General features: G+C 43.2%; 1 protein-coding gene across 2 annotated transcripts in view; it reads left to right on the plus strand.

Annotated features, from left to right (window-relative positions):
• The window catches only part of stx17 (syntaxin 17), a 43,034-nt gene extending 30,457 nt beyond the window's left edge, over positions 1-12,577 (plus strand). For both annotated transcript variants that reach the window (XM_060900926.1, XM_060900927.1), the window contains exons 7-8: positions 8,013-8,099; positions 11,679-12,577. In XM_060900926.1, coding sequence (XP_060756909.1) covers positions 8,013-8,099; positions 11,679-11,912 — 321 coding nt within the window. In that variant the 3' untranslated portion in view covers positions 11,913-12,577. The remainder of the gene's footprint in view (positions 1-8,012; positions 8,100-11,678) is intronic.
• Positions 12,578-13,712: the final 1,135 nt, after the last annotated feature.

The following is a 13,712-nucleotide window of genomic DNA, read 5'->3' on the forward strand; positions in this document are numbered from 1 at the left end:
TTCTTATTGATTATTATTAAAAGTTTTGGTTCCGAATTGTCCAATTCCAATTCACTGTATATGCTCGCTACGTAGGGTGTAATATAATAATTCTATAATAAAGTGCGCTATGGACCCTTTTCACGTGACGTCACAACAAACGCGGCCGCCATTTTGGACATGAACTACCAGTAGTCTACCACAGCCAACAAGGAGGAACGACGGCGAAGCATCGAAAGGAATATAGCCATCAAAGAAAGTTTTTACTTTCAGCAAGACTTCCATCATGCCATTATATTGTTGTGCACCTGGATGTAGTAACCATCAACACACAAGGCAAGATTTATCATTTTATCGGATCCCGACAGATGCTGACCGACGGAGAAGATGGATGGTCTCTAAAATATTGGCAAAATGATGTTTATTGACATAGCAATCGTGTGTAACGGGAAGCATTTGCATATCCGAAGTGTTGTGTTTACATCAAAGATGAAATAAACCGATATGACAACGACTGCTGCTGCCAGGTTGGGGACACAAACTAGTAGAAAGGAAGTGTGCCAACAGTGCCAACACACTTCCTTTGTGGTCGATTCTGCTTTAAGGTAAGATGCATTTAATTATTCGTCTGCTGTGGGTTTGGAATCGGTAGCCTGACCGATTCGTTCATGTTTGTGGTGCCATTTGTTTGTTGACGCGTGTTGAAATGGAAGATTGGTTGTTGACATGATTTCCAGTGATGTTTTGGTGCTGCTGTGGATCAGATTTGTTGAGTAGCCTGACTGGGGTTTTTTTTTCTTGCGTGTGGTATCATTGTTGACGTGAGGTTGTTTTTTGAACATGCCAATGCAGACACGATTTCCCCTGATGAGTTATGACTTCAGACGCGGTGGAGGTGTGGAGTCCGCGTGATATGTGTGTAAGATAGGCTTCTCATGTGTTTGGAGATCCGCGTTCTGAGACAAGTGCAAGCGCAAGCACCCCCAAGGGAAAAAAAGGGAACCCCCGAAAATATCGGCATAGTTCGAACACTGGGTTGGAGAAAGTAATGGCAAATAGTGAGTGCACAAACCAAAGAAGGTAAACTGTACACAGCGCCAGGGCAGTGTGATGGTATGTCTACTTTTAGATTGTGTTAGCTTATCAATGAACACACTCGTCACTCGACTAGTTTCACGTCTTTACGACGGATACTTAAACGTGTGTTAGGTATTATTGTTGCAGTCTAAGCAGTCATTGTAGCAGCTAGATGAGCGAGAACCGAAAGGGTCTGTGCCATAAACCGTTATTTCTTCATGTCCAAAATGGCGGTCGCGCTTACGAAGGTCACGTGAGTGAAAAGGGTCTATACATGAGACGCAGCTAGTTTAAAGCCATTTTCTTCAACAGTTACAAAAGCGGCATCTTAAACGTTCAGATTGAGAGATTTTTCTGTCCGGATATGAATTTTCCTGCAATTGATCCTGTGCTGCGAGGCGCGTCTTACAGAACGACGTTTGCGTTTTCATGACCGAACAGGTAGGTGTGTATGTGTACACGTGTGGGTGTGGATTTCTGATGATGTGTTTGTTTGTAGGTTTCCTTTACGCTTCCGGGTGTGTGTCCGACCGCAAACATGAGCTTTGCGTCGGTAAATATCTCTCCCTCAGTGCCACAGCCCCATGGGTAAAGGGCTTTGTCCTGACTGACAGCAACTCTCAGTACAACACACACACAGTAACAGATCCTTGTGTGGAAATGACCTTAAAAGACTTGTATGCAGATTATGAGGGGCAAAGATCAGGAGAAATACTAGAGTGTATATAATTTAAGTTATTCCACGAAATCGAGTCGTACATGAGCTGATAGTCGAGAAGGCACGTAGCGCCGAGTCGGCTACGTCACGTACGGCGAGATTGAGTGGAATAACTGTTTTATTCTATCCACATTGACTGGATTTTGAGAAACGGAGCATTTTTTTATTTTTTGCAAATTCGAGAAATACGAACTTTCCACAAAACGTCTGACAAAATCATTTCTGCACAGAATGTAAACAAACCGGCGAAATGACAGTAGCAATTTGTGAAAAATGCTATAATAATAATTCTTGAAAAATAAAAAAAAGATATGTTTTTACCATCAAATATTTTTATTCCATATTTTCTTGCTTTTTTTTTTGTGGTTTTGTTTTCGAGTAGAGTTTTTATTTCGTCCTCGGTTGGTTCAGCAACACGCGCCGCCATTTTGTTTTTCTCTACTCACGGTATATGAGCTGATATCCTAGTAGTAGAGTAGCCAATCGATCAGAGCACGCGATTGCTCATATCCAGTGAATGTGGATAGAATAATCAAATATACACACACATTCGGGTGGGCGCTAATAGAACCGGACCTGTTCTGGAAATTGCCTGGAAAAAGTTCCGTCTCCATCAACCAAGCACACATCGGTTATTTCTGAAACGCACATAAAGCACAAATAAAGGTATAAAATAAAGGATTACAGGATGGCGAATTAATGCAGATTTAACAATGCACACTGTGCGCGCGCGTGTGGTTTCTGCGTGCAACGATTACTCTGAGCCCACGCTGACTGAGACAGAGAGACAGCTGCCACTCTTTGAATATTTCATAAGGTTTCTGACTGACTCCCAGCCCCCTGGCCCATCCAAACCCCTCCAGTGCCCCAGCACACTCACTCACTCACTCACTCACTCACTCACTCACTCACTCACTCACACACACACACTGCTGGTGGTGCGTCTGCGGGGTGTGGGTGTGAGAGCGGGGCCAAGCTGTGTGTGATGGGGCAGGAGGGGGAGATCGGAGAGTGATATCAGTGTGGCTTTGTTAAGTGTGTTATGGGTCAGACCTGGCTTTAGTGCAGAATGAGGTTTAACAGACGTGTCAGTGGAAAAAGCCCCTGTGGTTAATTCTCATTTGTATAAAATACTGATTTTATATTCGTCTTGGGTAGCGCTGGGTGATAAGACCATATGGTGCTGGTATTGGGATAACTGATTGTTACTCATACTGGTGCCACATGATCGTATGCTAAAATATACTGTTCCTACACTACCGTTCAAAAGTTTGGGGTCACCCAGACAATTTTGTGTTTTCCATGAAAAGTCACACTTTTCTTTACCACCATAAGTTGTAAAATGAATAGAAAATCTAGTCAAGACATTTTTCTGGCCATTTTGAGCATTTAATCGACCCCACAAATGTGATGCTCCAGAAACTGAGACCAAGTTTACATTAGACCGTATCTGTCTCGTTTTCTTCGCGGATGCACTGTCCGTTTACATTAAAACGCCTGGAAACGCCGGGAAACGGGAATCCGCCAGGGTCCACGTATTCAATCCAGATCGTGTCTGGTCCGGTGCTGTGTAAACATTGAGAATACGCGGATACGCTGTGCTGAGCTCTAGCTGGCGTCATCATTGGATAACGTCACTGTGACATCCACCTTCCTGATTCGCTGCCGTTGGTCATGTGACGTGACTGCTGAAAAACGGCGCGGACTTCCGCCTTGTATCACCCTTCATTAAAGAGTATAAAAGTATGAAAATACTGCAAATATTACTGATGCAAATACTGCCCATTGTGTAGTTATGATTGTCTTTAGGCTTGCCATCCTTCCACTTGCAAGTGGTAAGTGACGCGCATGCCCGACATGCACTGAGATCACACACACAGCGGCTCAGTCCCAAATCACTGCTCGTGCGCTCCACTCGCGTGCTCTGTGAGCTGCGCAGGGCCGGAGTGCGCACCCTCCAGAGGGCACTCGCTGTTCAGGGCGGAGTGATTTGGAGCGCAGGATGCCTGCGAAGCCGAGCGTATCCGTGTATTGGTGTTGCTGTGTGCACGCAAATCGTGTTTTGGCGTTGCTATGTGCACACTAATCATTTTAAAAACGTTAATCTGATGATCTGCTGATACGGTCTAATGTAAACCCCACCTCAATCTGCTCAAAGGAAGGTCAGTTTTATAGCTTCTCTAAAGAGCTCAACTGTTTTCAGCTGTGCTAACATGATTGTACAAGGGTTTTCTAATTATCCATTAGCCTTCTGAGGCAATGAGCAAACACATTGTACCATTAGAACACTGGAGTGAGAGTTGCTGGAAATGGGCCTCTATACACCTATGGAGATATTGCACCAAAAACCAGACATTTGCAGCTAGAATAGTCATTTACCACATTAGCAATGTATAGAGTGGATTTCTGATTAGTTTAAAGTGATCTTCATTGAAAAGAACAGTGCTTTTCTTTCAAAAATAAGGACATTTCAAAGTGACCCCAAACTTTTGAACGGTAGTGTATGAATGTGTAATTCCCAAGCTATTAAACAACGATCTACGTGGGATAATTAATAAATTGCTTAATAACGTGGCCCGATGTTCGTGAAGTTACTGTTACCGTTATTTATGTGCCAGCCAGGTCGCTGTGAATTAGTTGTTGCTATAGAAACAGTAACGTATTAGAATCCGTGCATTAATATATAAACGTGCGATTTTATATTCGCACTGTCGCCTCACAGCAAGAAGGTTCTGGGTTCGAACCGGGGTCTTTCTGTGCGGAGTTTACATGTTCTCCCAGTGCCTGTGTGGGTTTCCTCCGGCATTCCAAAGACAATGTGAAATCAAGTGGTTACTCTAAGGCCCTGTCCACACAGCAACGGATTCAGGTGAATCTGATAAAATTGTTTATCGTTTCGGCCTGGCGTCCACACGGCACGGCGTTTTGGGTGCCCCAAAACGAAATCTTTTGAGAACGGGTTCCAGAGTGAAAAAATCTGGCAACGGCGCCGTTGCGAAGTCGTCTGGATGAGTAGAACGGATTTGTTTACGATGACGTCACAACCACATGACTAGAACAAGCAGCACTCTCGCGCGCATCATTCGTAACAACAGAAATTGAAATTGTTTACACATTAACCTGACTGACCTGCCAGACAGACAATTTACACCTGCTTTGATGAACAGAAAGTGCAGCCTTCCACACAAAGCAACAGTTACCTGACTATAATGGAGGCCGAGGGGAAAAGGGTCAGAAGACCCTTCAACAGACTGTTTTGTATGAACCACTGCATTGCATTCACTTTTGTATAGACCCTTTCCACTCACGTGACCTTCGTAAGCGCGACCACCATTTTGGACCTGAAGAAATAACGGTTTATGGCACAGACCCTTTCGGTTCTCGCTCATCTAGCTGCTACAATGACTGCTTAGACTGCAACAATAATACCTAACACGCATTTAAGTATCCGTCGTAAAGACGTGAAGCTCGTCGAGTGACGAGTGTGTTCATTGATAAGCTAACACAATCTAAAAGTAGACATACCATCACACTGCCCTGGCGCTGTGTACAGTTTACCTTCTATGGTTTGTGCACTCGCTATTTGCCATTACTTTCTCCAACCCAGTGTTCGAACTATGCCGATATTTTCGGAGGGTCCCTTTTTTTCCCTTGGGGGGGGGTGCTTGCGCTTGTCTCAGAGCGCGGATCTCCAAACACATGAGAAGCCTATCTTACGCACATATCACGCGGACTCCACACCTCCACACACGCATCGCGTCTGAAGTCATAACTCATCAGGGGAAATCGTGTCCGCATTGGCATGTTCAAAAAACAACCTCGCGTCAACAATGATACCACACGCAAGAAAAAAAAACAGTCAGGCTACTCAACACATCTGATCCACAGCAGCACCAAAGCATCACTGGAAATCATGTCAACAACCAATCTTCCATTTCAACACGCGTCAACAAACAAATGGCACCACAAACATGAACGAATCGGTCAGGCTACCGATTCCAAACCCACAGCAGACGAATAATTAAATGCATCTTACCTTAAAGCAGAATCGACCACAAAGGAAGTGTGTTGGCACTGTTGGCACACTTCCTTTCTACTAGTTTGTGTCCCCAACCTGGCAGCAGCAGTTGTTGTCATATCGGTTTATTTTATCTTTGATGTAAACACAACACTTCGGATATGCAAATGCTTCCCGTTACACACGATTGCTATGTCAATAAACATCATTTTGCCAATATTTTAGAGACCATCCATCTTCTCCGTCGGTCAGCATCTGTCGGGATCCGATAAAATGATAAATCTTGCCTTGTGTGTTGATGGTTACTACATCCAGGTGCACAACAATATAATGGCATGATGGAAGTCTTGCTGAAAGTAAAAACTTTCTTTGATGGCTATATTCCTTTCGATGCTTCGCCGTCATTCCTCGTTGTTGGCTGTGGTAGACTACTGGTAGTTCATGTCCAAAATGCCAGCCGCATTTGTCGTGACGTCACGTGGGATGGGTCCATACAGCTTTTCTTTTAAATAAACAAGTAACTGAACCATTTCTTGAATTTCTTCTTTTTTTTATTGGATAAGACTGCTTTTCAAAATGTTCACACACAATATAAAAAGTTATATAAATTATATAAAAATGCTTTTCAAAATGTTCACACACAATAAGAAAATTAAGTTATATAAAACTATGCACACTAATAAAACTAATTTGTACACACAGAAGGCACGATTTCCTCGCGTAGTCGCAGCCATCTTCTTCTTGTTGTTGTGTGTTTGTTCCTGTGAGTGCTTCACGCCGGGTAGAAGGGGTTTATGCGTGTAACAGACGTTGTGTTGTGTTGTTCACCAGTCTTTTTATTCTGAAGAAATGAGACACAAATATACTGCTGAGGACGGGCTGCAAACGTCCAGTGGCATTAGCGCTTACATTTCCAAAACGAACTGAAAGAGGCCAGCGTCTCGTTCCCATAACTACCTGCGCTCTTCAAGGGCCAGCGCAGAATTTCCCCACCACTACACACAATGGCAAGTGGAAAAAAATAAACCCGTTACATGCGCATGCGTCCTACTTCTTCTTCTATTGTTCTGGTGTCTCCGATGGGACCGTCTTACAGCGCACGTAGAGGTGTGCCATGTGTATTGCATCGTTTTCAGCAAGCGTTGCGTTGCCATATGAACCTGATATTTTACTGATCCGTTGCCCATGTGGACGCGATATTTAAAAAAAAAAAAAATCTCGTTGCCGTTGTCGTGTGGATGTAGCCTAAATTGCCCATAGGTGTGAACGTGAGTGTGAATCTGTGCTTTAACCCTGCAATAGATTAGCAGCCCGCCCAGGGTGCACTCTGCCTCTTACCCGAAGTCAGCTGGGATTGGCTCCAGCTTCCACTGTGACCCTGACGGATAAGTCGTAAAGATGGATGGATGGATGGATGGATGGATGGATGTGCCTTGCAGTCAGAATTAAGTTACAGGAAATGAAACGCTGTCTGAACAATCAGAATCCAGCGCTGTGGTATAATATCCAGTAAAGTTACACGTTTTATTCTTATGAGAATCAGCTTTCCAAGAGGAGTTAAATATTTTTAAAAAAGATATTTTTTGAATTGTGGCGGCACGGTGGTGTAGTGGTTAGCGCTGTCGCCTCACAGCAAGAAGGTCTGGGTTCGAGCCCCGTGGCCGGCGAGGGACTTTCTGTGTGGAGTTTGCATGTTCTCCCCGTGTCCGCGTGGGTTTCCTCCGGGTGCTCCGGTTTCCCCCACAGTCCAAAGACATGCAGGTTAGGTTAACTGGTGACTCTAAATTGACCGTAGGTGTGAATGTGAGAGTGAATGGTTGTCTGTGTCTATGTGTCAGCCCTGTGATGACCTGGCGACTTGTCCAGGGTGTACCCCGCCTTTCGCCCATAGTCAGCTGGGATAGGCTCCAGCTTGCCTGTGACCCTGTAGAACAGGATAAAGCGGCTAGAGATAATGAGATGAGATGAGATTTTTTGAATTCGGGGATGTCATTTATCGTAGAAGTAGTCATGCATATTGTACATCATGACGTTATGAGATATATATAATTTTTTTTTTTTTGCGTATCGCTCATCTATAAACTTCAGCTGATGATCTGGTTCAATGTTTGTGTTAGATAAGTGCTTGTGTGTGTATGAGAACCATGCATGAGATTTGCTTGCGTGTACCTGCGTGTCTATCCAAAGTCCTTAACTTTCTCCTCTACCGTCTCGTCTCAGGCTCAGCAGGAGAAGATCGACAGCATCGAGGCCAACGTTAGTGTGGCGGCGGCGAACGTGGAGGAGGGGACACGCAGCCTGGGGAAGGTGAGGAGAGAGAGGCAGCTCCCGCTGGGGGATCGATCTCACTCCAGCCCCCTGCTTCAGCCGAGGCCTAGCAACTCCATCGATCCACACCGGCGTGCAAGGAAGTGGCAATTAAGAGCATAAGGAGGGCGGAAGAGGGCGGGAGGAGCGGAGAACGGGGGAGAGAGAGAGGCAGAGAGGGTTCGCGGGGTCGGTAAAAGGCGTGCAGCCGAGGGAATCGATGTGTGTTGTGTCGGCCTCTCGCAGAGAGTCGATGAGTGTGTGACTGTGCGAGTGAACAGAGGTCTAAAGGGTGGAAAAGAGTGTCTAAAGACTGCTTTTGCACTCCAGCTGGGGGTTCGATACACACACACACACACACACACACACACACTGAGCAGACGAAGGGTTAGAACTAAGGTGTATATATATTGTGTGTGTGTTATTGATCCAGTTAGAACTGAAATATGTCTCAGTGTACAGAGTTGATGTGGTTCCATTAAGTACCGTGTTTCAGCTGTGTGTTGAAAGTGGCTTCACTTCTGGCTCAGCTGAAAGGAACAGGAGGAAGCGCATACACACACACACACACACGCGCACACACACACTATAGCTCACTTCTTAAAGTGCTGCCTCAGGACTTCCAGAGCTCTTTTCCACTGATGCAAGACGTGGTGCTCGTTCTTCTGCCCTCCGATGTTATCTGTATAAAAGCACCCTTCCGGTGTTGAGCTAGCGAAGTCTTTCCAGGTATGTACATTATGTCGTGCTCTTACCGTCTTGCTGTAATGAAGAACAACAGCAAGAACCGGCAGCATATTTAATAGTACATTTATTTTTTAATACTACATTTCATAGAGCGATATTTGCTAACTCAAAGCCAGCGATCCAATCAAAACACATTAGTGTGCTTAGTGTCGATACTAAAGGATCTAACCATGGAGAGTAAAGTGTGTTCTTAAAGCAGAAGGTTTAAAACAGCTTGTTAAAACTTCTCCATGGGTTGTTTTTGCGTCACGTGTTAGGAAACCCTCGTATTCTGTGAAGCAGCACAGTAGTCATCAGTGGAAAAGGGGTGTCAGAGTTACATCATGGTTTATCATGTCATTCAGACGTAGTTCTGCTTTTTCCCCCCTCTCTCTCTCTCTCTCTCTCTCTCTCTCTCTCTCTCTCTACTGGTGGTGTTGCTAATTAAGCACTTCTGAAGATGGTGAGATGAAAAAGATGAGAGGAGAATAAAGGTGCCATTTGCTGGGAGAAATTAGCTAAGTGTGTGTGCGCGCACCTGTGTGTGTGTGTGTGTGTGTGTGTATGTTATGTCGTCCTTCTAATTAGTGTTTTGGCTGATCAGTTTCTCCTTTCACATGATATCAGTTAACATAGCAGCTTAGGTTTGATCTGCAGTCATCCATTTCAACCTTGGATTATATAGTACACCCCCCACACACACACAAAACCATGAAACCTTCAGATATAGATTTGACACTCTCACTGATGCACACACATTATATACTAGTGCATCTCAAAAAATTAGAATACCATGAAAAAGTTCCTTTTTTTTCTTAATTTAATTCAAAAAGGTAAACTTTCATATATTCTATATTCATTACATGTAAAGTGAAATGTTTAAAGCCTTTTTTGTTTTAATTTTGATGATTATGGCTTATAGCTCATGAAAATCAGAAATCCAGTATCTCAAATTATTAGAATATTCCCTAAGATCGATCAAAAAACATTTACAATACAGAAATGTCCAACTTCTGAAAAGTATATTCATTTATACACTTGACACTTGGTTGGGGCTCCTTTACCATGAATTACTGTATCAATGCGGTGTGGCATGGAGGTGATCAGTCTGTGGCACTGCTGAGGTGTTATTGAAGCCCAGGTTGCTTTGATAGTGGCCTTCAGCGTATCTGTATTTTTGGGTCGGGTGTTTCTCATCTTCCTCTTGACAATACCCCATAGATTCTCTATGGGGTTCAGGTCAGGCAAGTTGGCTGGCCAATCAAACACAGTAATATCATGGTCAGCAAACCATTTGGTAGTAGTTTTGGCACTGTGGGTAGGTGCTAAGTCCTGCTGGAAAAGGAAATCAGCATCACCAAAAAGCTCGTCAGCAGATGGAAGCATGAAGTGCTCTAAAATCTCCTGGTAGATGGCTGTGTTGACTTTGGTCTTGATAAAATACAGTGGACCAACACCAGCAGATGACATGGCACCCCAAATCATCACAGACTGTGGAAACTTCACACTGGGCTTCAAACACCTTGGATTCTGTGCCTCTCCACTCTTCCTCCAGACTCTAGAATCTTGATTTCCAAATTAAATGCAAAATGTACTTTCATCTGAAAAGAGGACTTTGGACCACTGAGCAACAGTCCATTTCTTTCTCTGCTTAGCCCAGATAAGACACTTCTGATGTTGCCTCTGGCTCAGGAGTAGCTTGATATTAGGAATGTGAAAGTTGTATCCCCTTTCTTGAAGATGTCTGTTTGTGATGGGTCTTGATACACTGACACCAGCCTCAGTCCACTCCTTGTGAAGCTCTCCTAAGTTCTTGAATCAACTTTTCTTGACAATCCTCTCAAGACTGCGGCCATCCCTGTTGCTTGTGCACCTTTTCCATCCACCCTTTTCAGCAATGACCTTTTGTGGTTTACCCTCCTTGTGGAGGGCATCAGTGATCATCTTCTGGACAACAGTCAAGTCAGCAGTCTTCCCCATGATTGTGGTTGTGTGTACTGAACTAGACCGAGAGATGCACTGTGTTCATACTGTTTTACTCAAACTCGAAATGAAATATTCTAATATTTTGAGATTTTTTTTTTTTTGTACTGTATGTCATACTGATTAAAATTAAAATAGAAAAATGCTTGAAACATTTTAGTTTATGTGTAATGAGTCTATAATATATAACATTTTCACTTTCTTAAATAACTGATGGAAAATATTGAACTTTTTCACAATATTCTAATTTTTTGAGATGCATTAGTATATTATATGCCTTCATTCAGCATTTATTCTGTAAGCAGTTAAGTAAATCTTTGCTTTTGGTACAGTAGGGGCTCCAGAAATCTCAGTGCTCCCTCTAGCTGTTACTGTGACTACGAATACGATATTTCTTCGAATATATTTTACAAAATAAGATTTCACAAGTCAGGTTACTGTCGGTGCAGTTTCACGCGTTCTGTCTGTGTGTCTATGGGTTTCCTCCCACAAACAAGTCCGTGGTTTGATGCACCTCGGTATGAATAAGCGTACGAAGGACTGGTATCCCATCCAGAGTGTATTCCTACCTCCAAGCTATAGCTCAGGATAAATGAAGAATAAAAAGATTTTGTCATTCTTTTTTAACACGAGACATAAGATTGAGTCAGTTTCAGTCACGAGACTACATTTCCCGCCCTCTTAGGAATAGTCAAGCGTTTGTATTTCGTATAGAGTTTAAATGCAACAATACACAAGGATTTCTTCAATGAAACGTAATGAATTATTAAACATTAAAGATTTTGCGTTAACAATAGTTGGTAGTTGATGCTGACTATTGTATACACGACTATACATGTCAAACTAATGGCACCCCATCTTTGTGTCTAGGCAGCGCGTTCAAGCCTGGCAGTGTTGCCCGTAGCAGGTGCAGTGGTTGGCACCGTCTTGGCCGGTCCACTTGGATTGCTGGCGGGATTTAAAGTGGCCGGCGTGGCAGCCGCGCTGGGAGGAGGCTTGCTCGGCTTCGCTGGAGGAAACCTCATCCAACGCAAGAAGAGAGAGAGAGTGGAGCTGCAGCTTCAACGGCTCGAAGCTAAGCATGAACACGAGCACGTGCAATAACACACCTGCTCCTGGTAGGGAGACCGGAGTCCTGTACCGACACACGTTTTAATCTACACGACGCTGGTATTGCTGCTCCGCTCTAAACTCTAAAGCCTTAAACAGACTGTTTTTGCACCAGTGCAACAAAGTGTGTAGCAGTATATCATGTATAATATAAAAATTTGTAGTATTGATGTGACTGTTGGTCAGGCGGTTGTTGGTTTACAGTGCGTGTGCCATATGGGGATGCTTTAAGCCATGTTTTAAAAAAACAACAACGAAACAATCGGGGTCTTTTATCGATCGAGCTGTGCCACTTTGCAGACATCAGAGATCACTAGGGTGTCATCAGTGTTGGGGTTATGAATGATGAGCTTGAGAGCAACACCAATTGTACACTGAAGTGTGTGGCTCTGAGCAAGGACTCATTCAGTACAATCACAAATTTATGAGATACTAATAGTTAATAATCACAATTATTGCGTAACAGTTTTGAAATAATTTGAGTATTGTAATTGAATCATTAGATTCCAAAATCCTGCACGTTATTTAATCTTAGGTTATTGATCAGATTAAATCCCTATAACATCATATTTTAACTCTGAACTATTTGCGTTATTTTTACTAAAAACTTGAACAACTACACTACCGTTCTGTGAAGATACTCAGTCGTCCAGGTACATAGTAATCTGTGGTTGGTAGAAGAGAGCAACTGGACTTGCTTGAAAAGTCTTGAAGACGTTTCGCCGAAACGTCTTCAAGACTTTTCAAGCAAGTCCAGTTGCTCTCTTCTACCAACCACAGATTACTACGTACCTGGACGACTGAGTATCTTCACAGATATGTTTCTACGCACTTTGGGATGAGTTCCCTTCGACTAGTGCGGGAGTATGAGAGGACTTCCAGAAAACTGGCAGACATCTTAGCCAGAGAGGATCGTTCATTTTTGTCAACCTGGAACGACCATCACTGAACAGAGGTGGGTGTCTATGACATCTATCAGCCACCTACAATGCAGCCATCAGCATTCTGATTCGGATTCTATGATGATCCATGAGAGGATAAATACTTGATACTCCCTATTAGACAGACAGAACTGAGGAAGCCTTTCGGACGAGAGGCGAAACGTCTTCAAGACTTTTCAAGCAAGTCCAGTTGCTCTCTTCTACCAACCACAGATTACACTACCGTTCAAATGTTTGGGGTCACTTTGAAATGTCCTTATTTTTGAAAGAAAAGCACTGTTCTTTTCAATGAAGATCACTTTAAACTAATCAGAAATGCACTCTATACATTGCTAATGTGGTAAATGACTATTCTAGCTGCAAATGTCTGGTTTTTGGTGCAATATCTCCATAGGTGTATAGAGGCCCATTTCCAGCAACTATCATTCCAGTGTTCTAATGGTACAATGTGTTTGCTCATTGCCTCAGAAGGCTAATGGATGATTAGAAAACCCTTGTACAATCATGTTAGCACAGCTGAAAACAGTTTAGCGCTTTAGAGAAGCTATAAAACTGACCTTCCTTTGAGCAGATTGAGTTTCTGGAGCATCACATTTGTGGGGTCGATTAAATGCTCAAAATGGCCAGAAAAATGTCTTGACTAGATTTTCTATTCATTTTACAACTTATGGTGGTAAATAAAAGGGTGACTTTTCATGGAAAACACAAAATTGTCTGGGTGACCCCAAACTTTTGAACGGTAGTGTAGTTCATATAGTTTTGACTGTAATACGGTTTTGGATACGACTGACTTTCTTACTTTCTTTTCACAGTCCAAAAAGCAATGAATGCCACTCGAAGTTACATATGAATT

Source organism: Neoarius graeffei, chromosome 19 (genome assembly GCF_027579695.1).
Source record: "Neoarius graeffei isolate fNeoGra1 chromosome 19, fNeoGra1.pri, whole genome shotgun sequence".
NCBI lineage: Eukaryota > Metazoa > Chordata > Actinopteri > Siluriformes > Ariidae > Neoarius > Neoarius graeffei.